This window comes from Eupeodes corollae, chromosome 3 (assembly GCF_945859685.1).
Source record: "Eupeodes corollae chromosome 3, idEupCoro1.1, whole genome shotgun sequence".
In the NCBI taxonomy this organism is placed as follows: Eukaryota; Metazoa; Arthropoda; class Insecta; order Diptera; family Syrphidae; genus Eupeodes; species Eupeodes corollae.
The window spans coordinates 63253461-63266892 of NC_079149.1; the positions used below are offsets into that span (position 1 = coordinate 63253461).

General features: G+C 37.8%; 2 protein-coding genes across 2 annotated transcripts; one reads left to right on the top strand and one right to left on the bottom strand.

The window, feature by feature from the left end:
• The first annotated feature begins 7502 nt into the window (after positions 1 to 7502).
• LOC129950513 (putative nuclease HARBI1) lies at positions 7503 to 8848 on the top strand. The gene is made up of 4 exons (XM_056062446.1): positions 7503 to 7865; positions 7924 to 8359; positions 8411 to 8552; positions 8610 to 8848. The coding sequence occupies exons 1-4, from the start codon at positions 7744 to 7746 to the stop codon at positions 8846 to 8848; spliced, it is 939 nt and encodes a 312-aa protein (XP_055918421.1). The 5' UTR covers positions 7503 to 7743.
• Positions 8849 to 8989: 141 nt separating this feature from the next.
• On the bottom strand, positions 8990 to 10289 carry LOC129951023 (uncharacterized). Its single transcript, XM_056063012.1, has 3 exons — positions 10048 to 10289; positions 9794 to 9980; positions 8990 to 9737 (listed from the first exon to the last, which is right to left on the bottom strand). The coding sequence occupies exons 1-3, from the start codon at positions 10065 to 10067 to the stop codon at positions 9144 to 9146; spliced, it is 801 nt and encodes a 266-aa protein (XP_055918987.1). The 5' UTR covers positions 10068 to 10289; the 3' UTR covers positions 8990 to 9143.
• Positions 10290 to 13432: the final 3143 nt, after the last annotated feature.

Here is a 13432-nt window from a genome sequence, read left to right on the forward strand (position 1 = left end):
TGTTTGACTTAAGTTTAGATATAGCTATCTTCACTTCGTCAAGGTCGGGTAGGCGGAATTGTTGATATGCGTCGCCGAGGTTGAGTGGTTCTATCTCCCTTACAGCGGAATTCGGTTAGTCATTGCTGTTATATAATTTGGAGAAGTGATCTTTCCATATTCTCAGCATCGACTGCGGTTCTACTACGATGTTCCCCTGATCGTCTTTACAGGCTTCGGTTCGTGGCTGGTACCCTTGGGAGGCTTTTTTTAGCTTTTGGTAAAATTTACGAACCTCATTTCTGTTGTGACATCCCTCTATCTCCTCGATCGCGCACTTCTCATGCTCCCTTTTTTTCCGTCTAAGAAGCCGGTGTTCCTCTCTCCTCTTCTGCTCGTAGAGCTCGCGAGCAGCTCTCGTCCTTTTGTGCAGCGCCGTTTTGTATGCCTCTTGTTTCGCTGCGTGAGCTTGCTGGCATTCGTCGTCAAACCAGGGGTTTCGCTGTGGTGGCCGTGTGAAACCTAGCACTTCAGAGGCGGCATCTCTGATGGCTGCAAGGCAATGTTGCCACTGGTTTTCAATGCTTGATGCAGGAATCATAGGTCTCTTTAAGAGGTTATTAGAGACTCGATCGGAAAAGGACATGGCAGTCTCTTGCGATTGTAGCCGTCTAACGTCGAATTTTCTCACAGTACTTCCTTGTTTTAGCTTGGATCGGGATATCCGTAGCCGTACCTTGGCTACAACGAGGTAGTGGTCCGAGTCAATGTTGGCCTCTCGGAATGTTCGGATATCCTGGATACTGGAGAAGTGTCGTCTGTATCTCCCGATTATGCCACCAAAGATGTCTTCTCTTCCTAGCTTGGCATTAAAATCTTCTAAGACAATTTTAATGTCATAGCCAGGGCACTGCTCATATGTCTTGTCCAAGAGCTCGAAGAATATGTATTTGGTGTCTTCATCTTTCTCCTCTGTTGGGGCATGCGCGCATATTAGGCTTATGTTCGCGAGTTTAGCCTTGATGCGGATTGTCGTGATGCGCTCGCTCACACTGTTGAAACTCAAGACTTTTTGCCTGAGCCTAGTTCCAACAACAAATCCACACCCAAATAGACGCTGTCTTTGTTCTCGGTAGCAGTCGCCGTAGTAGATATCGCAGTCTTTTAGTTTGCGTTTACCCGGTCCATCCCATCGCACTTCTTGGATGGCTGTAATATCTGCCTTGCAGCAGTTTAGGGCTTCCGCTAATTGTTCGGCTGCACGTGGTCTGTTAAGGGACCTAACATTCCACGTACATATCCGAAGTTCGTTGTCCTTATTTCGTTTGCGTGGGTTGTCAACAGTGAATCCGTCCGTATCCGAGGCTTGTTGTTGCTTCGAGACTATGATGTTTTTACGTGGCCAGGAAGTCACCCCGACGGCACAACCCCCAACCTGGAGGGCCAGATCCTTAGTATAACTCCAAGGAAGGGGAGCCGGATGAACCGCTCCTTATAGGCCTGGGCTCCGAATATGTCGAAGAAGCCCTATAAGGTGTTCACTAAGTAGTTCGACCTTACTGGAACTGTAGACGCCACCGTTGATTCTATCTCGAGAATTCGTCCGCTGCCGCCTGGATAAGGAGAGTTGCCTTAGTGGAAACACCTCTCCCCCCCTCTCTCGTTTGCATTGTACACATTACAAACAATTATGCAATTTCGTCAATAAGGTGTCCATATTCGAAGCATGCTTTCTACTAATTTGACGGCGTATTCAAGTAGCAAGGATCTCCATATCCGACGAATTTCATAAGGCAACTGCTTCAAAGTGTATGTGCGTCTTACACAAATAAAATAAAAATAAATAAATTAGGTGGCGCAACAGTTCATGAAGAACCAGGGCCTAGTGACTTACAACTCTCAACCATTCCTGTGTGCGAGTAATGTTCTTCTTCCACGAAGCTTCTGTTTAATATATGCCCACACATTTTCGATAGGGCTTGCATCGGGCGACTACGACGACGACCAATCCAATATAACGATGCCAGATTGAGTCTTCCATTGAGTACAGAGCTGCCTGTGGTGTTAAGAATCTTTTTCCTCCTGCAGAATCCAATCTTCATTTTTTGTGATGAACCATCGTTTGGCAGATGAGAGTGAAGCCTTTTTGTAGATTTTTATCATTTGCATTTAGGTTGTCAGTAAAGAGGCACAAAGTGCCAAATCCCTGCTTTTGAGAAGCAAACCCAAAGATGCACCTTTATTCCAAGTTTTACGGTCCGCTGAGCTAGCCTATTGGTGAAAGTTGACTAGACTCGCGTGAGGACAAAACGTGCCCATATAGAACATTCATCAGTAAAAATGACATTTTTAAAATCTCAATATTCTCATGCGAGTCGCTTTGTCCCATGTTTTTCAGTCAACAGAGGCTTCTTCATTGTGTTGCGCCATTTCAGATCAAGACTATGATTTGGATAGTTTCTTAGGATATATCTAAACCTTGCGATTAATTTAGCTTGTCCTTCCTGCAGTGTTAAAGGAGGATTCCGCGAAAACACATCGAGCCACGTTCTGGTAAATCATCGAAATTTTGAGCCACTTTATATCGCTGTATCCACTTCTGTACAAATACCTTCGACTTTCTCATATATTTAGCAGCCGCTGATTGCTACATTTTGGACCTTTCGGGTGGATGGAAAGGAACACAGCCTCGTAGCGCGACGCGTACTTAGCACTCATGGCGTTTAGCATGATTCTCTTTAAACGATCAACGACAACTGAACCTTTGTTGACAATGACGGTTTAAGAGATGATTTGTATGCGAACAATAAATTAAATTCAATTCGTCCAAACTTTGTTAAATAAAACAATTACCTTGAAATGAAGACCTCAAAAAAAAAAAAAACAATTAAATGAGATGCAAAACAAAAGCTTTTAGTAAATAAATATAACTTCCTGCATTTAAACTTTCTCCAACTCCCACTTTCTGACATCTTCATCATCTTTTATCTTTCTTCGCTAAATCATATTCTTTGACTCTAATAATTGCAAGTTCTCGAGTAGCATGTTGAATCTTAATAAGAATTTCCAATTGCTTGGAAAATAAATTCTCTTGCAGTGCCAATTATTGTTTTTTTAAGATGTCATCCACTATATTCTCTTTTCACTGTCTTCTTTGGGTTTGGACAACATTTGTTTAATCTGTCCTGTAAGTTCGTTCAGAAATTGTTCGATTTCATCGAATCTCGGTTTTCACTATTTTCTGAGTTGGAATAAAATAACAAAAGATTAAAAAATTATCAAAATGACATTATAATATGTCAGTGCTGTATAGTACTTAGAAGATTTTAGCGATCTGTTTACGCAGAACAAAGAAAGGGTGACAATCAAAATTGACGACCAATAAAGTGGCCTGGATCAAGCAACATATGGGACTTCATTTGCAATCAACTTAATTCTTTGGACGTTAATTTTGACCAAGGCAACTAGTTAGTTTTCCAAGCGTCATGAATTTCTAATTCAGAACTTTACTTCACAAATTTCTACTCTAAGTTCATAGTACAAGAACTACCAACTTTACTTTATCGTCTACAAAACACTCCTCAGGCAAGCTGCATTTCAATTAACATTTGTATTTTATATTGTAAAAATATTTTACTTATTTCTTTTCCAATTTGACAAGGAACCCTTTTCGACAAAACATTAAATAAAATTGATCAGATAATAATACAAAATTTTTAGAGAAATAAAGTTCAACTTTGAGTTGAGGGAAAAAACATGGTTTACTGTCATTTTGACATAAGCTGACTTGACTTGATAGTTAGGGAGATTTTTCTTGATTAACATTCTAGTCAACTTTCCATTAAAGTTACCTTAGGGTTAGGTTAGGTTACCGTGGCTGCGGATTAGAATTCACACACTTTGGCCAAAAGAAAGGCCCATTGTGTTACCTTAATTGGAAGGTAATTTTTTGGCAGCTAGCCAATCAGATACCAGAAACTTGCCTTACTTTTAAGTCCCTAATGTCGCCTGAGCCTGCCCAGTGGCAATACTGGGCCCAGCTTTTGTAAATTAAAGGAAAGGATTAAAATACGAAAGATAGTGTGCAAAAACGTTATTAGAGATCTTGTAACTTTTACACTATTTACATTATTACATAAAGTAAATCGTTTGCACAAGCGAAAAAGTTCTTTATTTTTTAACTTACAGAATGTCACCATTCATCCTTTAAGCAGGATTGAATTACATTTTACCCCTAGTCGGCCGAATTATTCGGCCCTATCGAGGTAATCGTCGAAGCGGAATTTTCTCCGATTTCCTATGAATAGGAGACATTTTGCTCCGTGGTAGTTCTCCGATCTGCTGATTGGAAATTCTCTCCGACAAAACAAAACAACGCATGCAATTAAATGCGATACTTTGCGATCTTGTAATGGTATTATTTTTGACACAACGAAATTTGTCTCCCAAGTCCTCCCACAGCTTCTTGTTGCGGAAACTGCCTTTGTTTAACCTGCTTAAAAAAAAACACATTTTTATAATTATTGAAATACATAAATACATTTTTCTTATATACCTACATACGTGGTTTTACCAGTCATCAAGGGTTACATCTCTGAAATAATCTACATTGATATACTATTTATGTATTAACAATAGTTGTTAACTAATGCATATATATTGGAACGATATTTTCAAATTCTCGGATATGGAAAACTTATAGATTTGGAATTTGTTCTAAAGTAAGTATAAGACTTATCTACTTGACCGCCGATCTTGCGGAGTTGCAGAAGCTGACTAGGATAGAGAAGTATTTTGCAGATCAGAACAATTTAAACAAGGAAGGTAAGTCATTAATAAATATTTTAAAAAATAAGGTACCAAATTTTTTTCAATTTGGTCATTGTTGGAACACGTATTTTTGTTAAGTAATCAAGACAAATGTTGGCGCTTGCTATACGAAAATCTATGATGCAAAAGAAGTGGCATTGAGAAGGGTATGTTATTTTGAGCCGCATAAGTATTAAAGCGAATGGTTTTCCTAGCGAGTTTGAATTTTTTCAATCATTGCTTTCGCTTTCGCCTTCTTCGTTTTGAATTCTACCAATCAAAGAATTCGGAGGCGAATTTAAAATGTCATGTTTTTTGGCGGATTCACAGGCAAAAGTGTTTATTATTTTTCATCCACAATAAAATGTAAAATTTTAAAATTCATTCACTCCCCTGGGCACCCGTAATCTTGACGATTACTGGAATTCTTCAAATTCATCCATTTCAGAGTAAATATACACCATAATTGATTCTACTTTTTAAATTTTATAACATTTATTGAATACATTACCGCAAATTTCACAAATTCAATCAAAACAAAAGAAAATTCGTGAAAAGCTGTCAAATCACTGGAATATAGGAAGAACTATTTTCGCTTCGCCGCAAATTCTTTAATAAGGAAATATGACGGAAGTCCAATTGAAAACGATTCGCCTCAAATCTCATAATCAGGCCCCTGTACAATAGCGGCGTTAAAATTGTTAGCGAATAAGTGCTCATGAACCAGGGGTGGAATCGGCTAAGGTGATTGTTGACTATCATTTTCATTCCGTCTGTGTAAGATGATTCAACTCAATTCAATTCGATTGAACAATTTCAGATTCAAATTGTCAAAATTCGTTGTTGCCTTGGTGAAATTTTAAATTCATTCTTATAAAATATCTAAATAAAAGTTTCAAATTGGATGATTTTGAATAAAATTCTTACTTTTCTTGCTTTTTTTCGAATGTCGTAAGCTTTGTCGGTTACAAGAATGTGCTTTTTTAAAAGAAACAAAGTGAACTAAGAAAATTTTCCAGCCGTTTTTGTAAGCGTCTGGTAACTCTATTCGGAATAAACAAATTTGTTTGAAAACGACTGTCACATTTTTTTGTGATAGCTTTTTAGGTATCAATTTGACTATCACCTTATGTAGATCAAATTTGATCATTTTGATTGTCATTTATCCACAATCACCTTAGCCGATTCCACATCTGACGACACTGAAGACCTAAAATTTATGCATTCATTAAACGACTGCGTCGCTCAAAGTTAAAGAAACTTAATTCATTGTTTTTTAATTTTATTTTGAATGTGAATTATTTTTTGTTGAAATACAAATTAATCAGCCTTATTGTGAGTTACGCCCGAACAAAATTCCAAACGGAAAATTTGACTTTTCGCCTATTGTGAGTTTCACCCGAAAAAATATTCATGTTCGAAAAATTCCCCTTATTGTGACCGATCATTTCGGGTGGAATGATATGCCGTTAACAGTGATAATTTTCACTTATTTTTATGAGGCGAACGAGAACACAATAAGGCGGAAAATGTAAGTTGTTTGTTTATTTTTTTAAGATAAGAAAAGTTTAAATTAAAGTTTTTTGTTATAATGCAGGAGCAAAACAATAAAAAAAGACCAAAGTGATATGCTGCTTAGTAAAATGCAGGAGAATCCTGAAATTGCCAAAGGCTTTACTAAAGCAAATCGAGAGAAAGAGACTTAAATTGGAATTAAATAGTGCAGGGCCGCCGGTGAAGAGTGAGTTTGAATGGAAAAAAGTAAGAATCAATTTTATTGTGCTTGCCACCGATTGAAATGAAAACATGCATGCTTTTAGGTTTGAACAGATCAGAAGCGATACGTTAGAAAAAAGGCATCAGCAAATAAAGTGCATCAAAAAGGTACAGGAGGTGGGCCAAATAAAACGCAAAAGTTTTCACCTTCAGAAGAGGCCATATTCCAACTTGTAGGAATGCAGGAAGCAGTGGAGGGAGTAGGAAGTCCGCTGTCCTTTGGTTTGGCTCGCCCACAAAATGATATACAAAGTGGAAGAAATAAAGATTAATTCCTTTTCACATACATTACAATAATTTTCATTCATACAAGGACTCACGCATCTCTAAAGGATTAGAGTGATCCCTTAAATTCCTTCGAAGTGCTCGCTCCTCAATTATTTGGTCTTCCTAAGATAAGATGCGCAGAGCTATGCAATGCATACTTACAAAATAGTAATGACAATTATCCTTTCTTTATTAAAAAATAACAATTTAATTTTCTATCCTGAAATTCTTATTTAACAATTGTCAAAACAAACATATATTTGTCCCAGCTCACAATAAGGCCTGTTCATTTTCTGAACGCAATAAATCCGCTGACCATACCTTTATATAGGGAATCAAACTGACTTCCGTGTAGATGCAGGGATGCTATACGCTTGTCTGCCATCTGGAAGGAAGAAGTGCTTACCTGCACCTCCAAGTAGGGGCTCCCGCGGAGCAAGTTAGAGAAATCAGTGCAGCTCGATGATGAATGATGCTGTACAATTCATAATTATTGAAAAAGGCACGGCTTAAAACTGCACTAATAAAAACTCTTTCCTCAGATTAAATTTTATGAAAAATGGTAAACACAGGACTGTCGTCATTCTCCTGGGACCAGAGGTTGACTTACTGATAAAAAAATATACAAACCCAATAAGTATCAGTAAATATACAAATCGAATGACTTTAGGCCCCTATTATGGTTGGCGAATCGAACGTTCGACGTGAGATGTTTTCATTGGCGAACTAACCCATTCGACGTATTACGGTTGGCGAACTTTACAATTCGAGTTCGAAATTCAGTGCTACCATACAAAAAAAAAAAATAACAGACATAATAAACGTCAACTCATGAAATTTCAAAAAAACTGTTGTGTTCATTAATTGATAATTTTCATACGAGTATTTAATAAAATTACAAAATAAACCAAAATGATAAGCAATATAGATTTGTTTTTTGGAGAAAACGAAAATAACAGAAACAAAGTAAGAATACTTCGACTGCGCAAGAATATTCGAGACAACTCTAATGTATTGGAACTCCCTAATCATCTGTAAGTAGAAACAATATTTTGTGCAGGAAGTTCTTTTAATTCTAATAAATTCCTTAAGTTTCAGATCATATTTTCGACTGAATAAGGAAGCGTTTGTTTTCGTATTAAACAAGTTGGAAGGCCAATTTAAAAATGCAAGCACCTCTTCAATCCCTGCTGTACTAAAATTAGCTTGTGCCCTTAGATTTTTTGCTAGTGGGAGTTATCAAAGCAGCGTAGGAAATGATTTTGACTTAGGCCTGTCACAATCCTCGGTTTCCATAGTATTAAAAGAAGTTGTGTGTGCAATCGAAGACAAATTATGTCCAACCTGGATCAGTCTCAACATGTCATCCGATGAGAAACAAAATGCACGAAACTATTTTTTTTCAACGTCCAGGTTACGAGGAGTAATTGGATGTGTTGACGGGACCCATATAGGAATCGTTGCTCCGATTGAGTTACGTCATCAGTATCTTAACCGAAAAGGATATTACAGTTTAAACGCAATGATAGTAAGTGTTTTCCTTGAGAATAGCTTTTATTTTTTAATGCAAGTTTTTAAGGCGTGTGACCATAACATGTGTATTCGTTATGTTGACGCAAGATATCCTGGATCGACCCATGATTCCTTTGTATGGAACTGCAGTAATCTTAAGTCAGTTCTTGAAACGTGGTACCAAAGAGGAGAACGTTCAATGTTCCTTGGTAGTATTTATATTTTTATTTTTATTTCGTCGTTCAATAATTTCTTCTTATTTTTAGGAGACGCCGGTTACCCACTATCGTCTTGTTTGCTCACTCCTTTCAGAAACGTAAGTTCCGGTTCAAGGCAGTCTTTATTCAATAAGCAACACGCCAAAGGCAGAAATATAATAGAAAGGACTATTGGCGTTCTTAAGAGTCGATTTCACTGTCTTTTTAATGAAAGGAAAATGCATTACGCTCCTTCAAAGGCAAAACAAATTGTGAATGCATGCTGTGCTTGCATAACATTTGTATAAAATACCGAGTTACAGATCCCGAGATTGTAGAAGAGAAAATATCTTTACCAACAGAAGGAATACAACTCGAAACTCCAAGCAGTGCTGAAGCCGAACGCAGAAGAAATCAAATAATGGAATCTCTGTAAATAAAAAACAACATTGGGATGAAATTCAAGTTCAAGTTTATTTTGCTTTCATAAATAATAAAAAATATATTTGATTTAAAAATTAAGTCGTAACTCTTTATTAACAAGAAAAAAAGGAAAAGAATTCATTCATAACTATAAGAAAAGTACAAGGAAAAAAAATTATTTTAATTTTTTAAATTAAATTTAAGCATCTCCAATTCGTGCTTTTTCGTTTCCATTTCCAGATACTCAGCATGGCGACGGTTTTTATCGAAATTTTCTTTTTCTTTCCTTTTTTCTGCTGCTTTTAATAGAGCAAGCTTCTCTCTTTGAATTTCGTAGCTTTTTCTGGAAAATCTGGCGATGTCGGACAGAAAACTTAACTTTTCTTTTTCGATTTTTACCAACTCTGTCTGTGTTGCAGTTTGGCCTTGTAACAAGCGAAGGCGTTCTTTTTCAGAATTTTCATTCATTGTGGTTCTTTTCATTGCTGGTAGTGGGGGCGGTGGTGATTTTTGTTTATCGGCTTCACCAGGGTCTTTTTCGTTGAGCACTTCAATGTCTTGTAAGCCGATAATTAAGTCCTCTGAAATTTGGTGAGATGAACCAAAGCACATACCTTCTGGCCTTACAGCTTGCTCAAGTCCAAGCAGCTCATCCACAGCTTGTTCCAAAGGTGTTAAGGAAACTTGAGAGTATTTACCTCCACCAGTTGCCACCACTTCGGCTTTATTCATCGAAAGTTTCCTTTTGATTTTGAGCTTATAATCCAGCCAAACCTGTTGAATGAATACCAATTTTATTCGGAAAGTTTTTTTTTTCAAATTCACATTACCTTGTTCCATTCTTTTCCATCACGAGTAGGTGGCCCAAGTGAGTTGAGGGTTGTAGCAAATTGGTCCCAATATTCCTTTTGGTTTTTTTTGGAAGAACCAAACTCTCCAACACCTCTCGCTAGATTTGGGTTCGATTCCATCAGTTCGACTAGCTTTTCGAACTGATTTTTATTAGTTCTCTTGCAGCTGAATAAAAAAAATTCATTGATTCATGTTATTTTATAAAAGAAATGAAATAAACATATGTACTTACATTGTTTTATTTTCCGACATTTCTTTTGCATAAGCTTCGACCTTTTCTCACACAATATGAACGTTCGACAAAAAATAACTCGAATGACGTTCAAATTAACGAACATTCGATAACGACAATAGAGTGAGACCAAACTTCGAAAAAGTAATGACATTTAAGTCGAATCAACGGTTCTCAATTCGCCAACGGTAATACCAATTTCTCACACTCACACGTTTATTCATTCGACTCGCCAATGGTAATAGGGGTAGTGTCATCGACATTTTATAAAAGTTTAAAAAAATCTGAAATGGAATTAAAAATCATTTTTAGGAATGATATACATTGTGGATAAAGCTCATAGCTGAATGGCCTCCTTGTGCTGGCTGTGGTCTATCCTATATGCATAGGGTATTGATTTTTTTCATTAATCAGAAAATCAATATATATATAGAGAAAGCCAATACCAAATGTTAACAAAGAGGTTCATTTATTATATCTTTTTAGCTTAGAAAGCTCCCAAACCCTTTAGGAATTTCAGGAAAACAAACTGGAATGTATTCTGTAGGGAAGTAGGATTCAAAACCCGGACACACTTCTAATTTAAGAACCCTCCGACATAGAAAAACTCAGAGTTGTTCTGAATCACGCTTTAGAAAAAAGTTGTACCATCAATCATATGAGGAAAGGTAGGAAAAAAACAACCTAGTGGACCCCTGACATAGGTAACTTAAGAAAAGAAACTAGAAGACTTTTTAACGTCGCCAAAATAACTAGGGAAGAAGCTGATTGGGAACATTATAAGACCAGTCAACGTAAGGTAGAAACACAACGAGCAAAACGTAGCTCATGGATGGCCTTCTGCGATGAAATAGAAAGTTCAAATGTATCAGCAAAACTCAGGAAAATTCTGAACAAATATTCAGTCACTCTAGGATCTCTCAAAAAACCTACAGGCAGCTGGACCGAATCCGGTGGCGAAACGCTTGAGCTTCTTGTGAATACTTATTTTCCTGGCTAAAAAAGAGTCTCATACAGAAACCCTAGTACCATCGGATATTATAACGGAAGAAAGGATAAAAGCAGTGGTCTAGACGGAATCTTCCCTATGATGCTGCAGACGAGCCTTAAATGGGGATATGTTCCCTTATCGTGGCGTGATTTACAGGTAGTTTTCATCCCTCAGGCTGGTAAACCTATAGCCATACGGAGGCGAAAGACTGTAGACCCATTAGTCTAACATCGTTTATTTTGAAAGGCATTGATATACACATCCGAAGCACCCTGAAACTGGACTGTATATCGGAATTTTAACATGCCTACATTAAAGGAAAAAGCGTTGAAACAGCATTGCACAGTGTTGTCACCGTCATAGAAAAATGACTGAATGATAAGGAATATACCCTTGCAACGTTCTTGGATATTGAGGGAGCCTTCAATAACGTGAAGAACGAAACAGTGAAGCAAGCCTTGGACGACCACAAAGTCGAAAAGGCAATAACACAGTGGATAATGTGTATGCTCAGAAAGATACAAATTAACTCTGAGCTAGCGGGTGGAGTTCTCTCACCGCTACTTCGGGTTCTTGTCATGAACGGCATACTCTCTAAATTGAAATCAAGTGGAGTGAGGATAATGGCCTACGCTGATGATCTTGCATTAGTAGCGACTGGCAAGTCCCTACCCACTATCAGTGAACAAACCGAATATGCCCTCTCGTTGGTAAGCAAATGGACTAGGAATTGTGGGCTGACAGTCAAAATAGAACAAGTGCTTTTTACTAACAAGCACAAAATACCTGATTTTAAAATACCTCAATTGAAGGCTGGTCTCTTAAAATCTCTGATCAAGCAAAGTATCTTGGTAAAAACTAAATTGGGGCCTGAACACCAAAGATAGATTTAAAAAGGCATCGATTGCATTTTACTCTTGCAATAGAATTTTAGGGATAACCTGGGGACCAAACCCTAAAATTATCAGATGGATGTAAGCACGAACCTGATAACTTTGACAAAAATGTAAAGACTTGCGTGCACTGGCTTTACGGGAGCAATGAGATCCACTCCAACTGCGGGACTAGAAATTATTCTCAATCTAATTCCCCAAGACCTACTTGTTCAAGAATCTGCGGCCAAAAGTGCCCTCAATAGGACATGCCCAGATCTTTCATAAAGTTGTGGGTCATAGTACTACAACAGACTATAAAATACCCGAACTTGGTTTTCATAAACCATTCCAGGCTGCCATCCCAAGCAGAGAGGAATGGATAGATAATATACCATACTCCAGTGAGTCGTCAATAGCTATCTATACTGATGGCTCTAAAATTTACACTGGTGTAGGGGCAGGCTTCTATTCTGAAGCTCTCAAGTTAACCGCCTTGCTAAGGCTTTCAAACTACAATAGGTTCTTCCAAGCGGAGGTCCTGGCAGTGACAACAGCTGGTAAAAAGGTAACAATGATGGTGATACCACGAGGTGATATCACCTTTTACATTGATAACCAAGCGGCAATAAAAGCGATTACTGCAACTGAGGTAAAATCAAAACTTGTTTCATGCTGCCGCGAAGAGCTTAAGGTTCTTGGCGCACAGCACAACATTAGACTCTGCTGGGTCTCAGGCCAGCGATATACTAGGCAACGAGAATGCCGATGAATTATCAAGATTAGGGTCAATGCTTGATGTACGCCAAGCTCAGCTAGTTAGCACCCCTAACTGTTATTTAAAACAGGAAATCTCAAAAAGAATAACTATCAAGGTCGATGAAAAGTGGAACCTTCTTGACACCTTTGGCACTATAAGAAAGATCTGACCCTGTTTTAAGAAACAAAGAACGGAAAGAATTATGCAGCTACACAAGGGATCACTTCGATCTCTTGTAAGCATAATCACCGGACATAATCTGTTAGGTTATCATATGAAAAAGATGAGAATCAGTTCAGATGATCTATGCAGAGAATGCGGTGACGAGGAGTTGCATGAAGACACTCCGCACTTTCTGTGTCACTGCCTCGCACTCTCCCATCAGAGGAAGAAACTGCTTGGCAACTATTTCTTTGGGGATCTAGAAGAACTCTCTAGTACGACAGGCACGAACATTCTGAACTTCGTCAAAGCCTCTAAATGGCTTGGCTAACTGAACACATATGTTTTTCTTATTAGCTTGAGCAGCAATACCCACGGGTATCACAATGGATCTGTATTGATCTAAGTGTGACGGTAAATACATCAACCGTCAGCCCCTCAACCTAACTTAATCTAGCTTAGAAAGAGGAAGTCAATCTTTGCGTAAATCCTTTTGGTTAATTTCAAAAATTAAACGAATATAGAATGCGAGGGGCAGCAAGTATAAAAACTTGCCGTCAAATTAAGGCTCATCGCCAGGTGTTAATGTTGTAAGCAATT

What these genes read in the sequence shown, in the direction of transcription:
- LOC129950513 (XM_056062446.1), top strand. Translation starts at nt 7,744, where the DNA reads ATGATAAGCAATATAGATTTGTTTTTTGGAGAAAACGAAAATAACAGA. An exon ending in TTGGAACTCCCTAATCATCT is followed by an intron (nt 7,866 to 7,923) that starts GTAAGTAGAAAC and finishes AAATTCCTTAAG; the next exon opens with TTTCAGATCATATTTTCGAC. An exon ending in ACAGTTTAAACGCAATGATA is followed by an intron (nt 8,360 to 8,410) that starts GTAAGTGTTTTC and finishes CAAGTTTTTAAG; the next exon opens with GCGTGTGACCATAACATGTG.
- LOC129951023 (XM_056063012.1), bottom strand. Translation starts at nt 10,067, where the DNA reads ATGTCGGAAAATAAAACAAT. An exon ending in ATGTCGGAAAATAAAACAAT is followed by an intron (nt 9,981 to 10,047) that starts GTAAGTACATAT and finishes TTTTTTATTCAG; the next exon opens with CTGCAAGAGAACTAATAAAA. An exon ending in ATGGAAAAGAATGGAACAAG is followed by an intron (nt 9,738 to 9,793) that starts GTAATGTGAATT and finishes TTCATTCAACAG; the next exon opens with GTTTGGCTGGATTATAAGCT.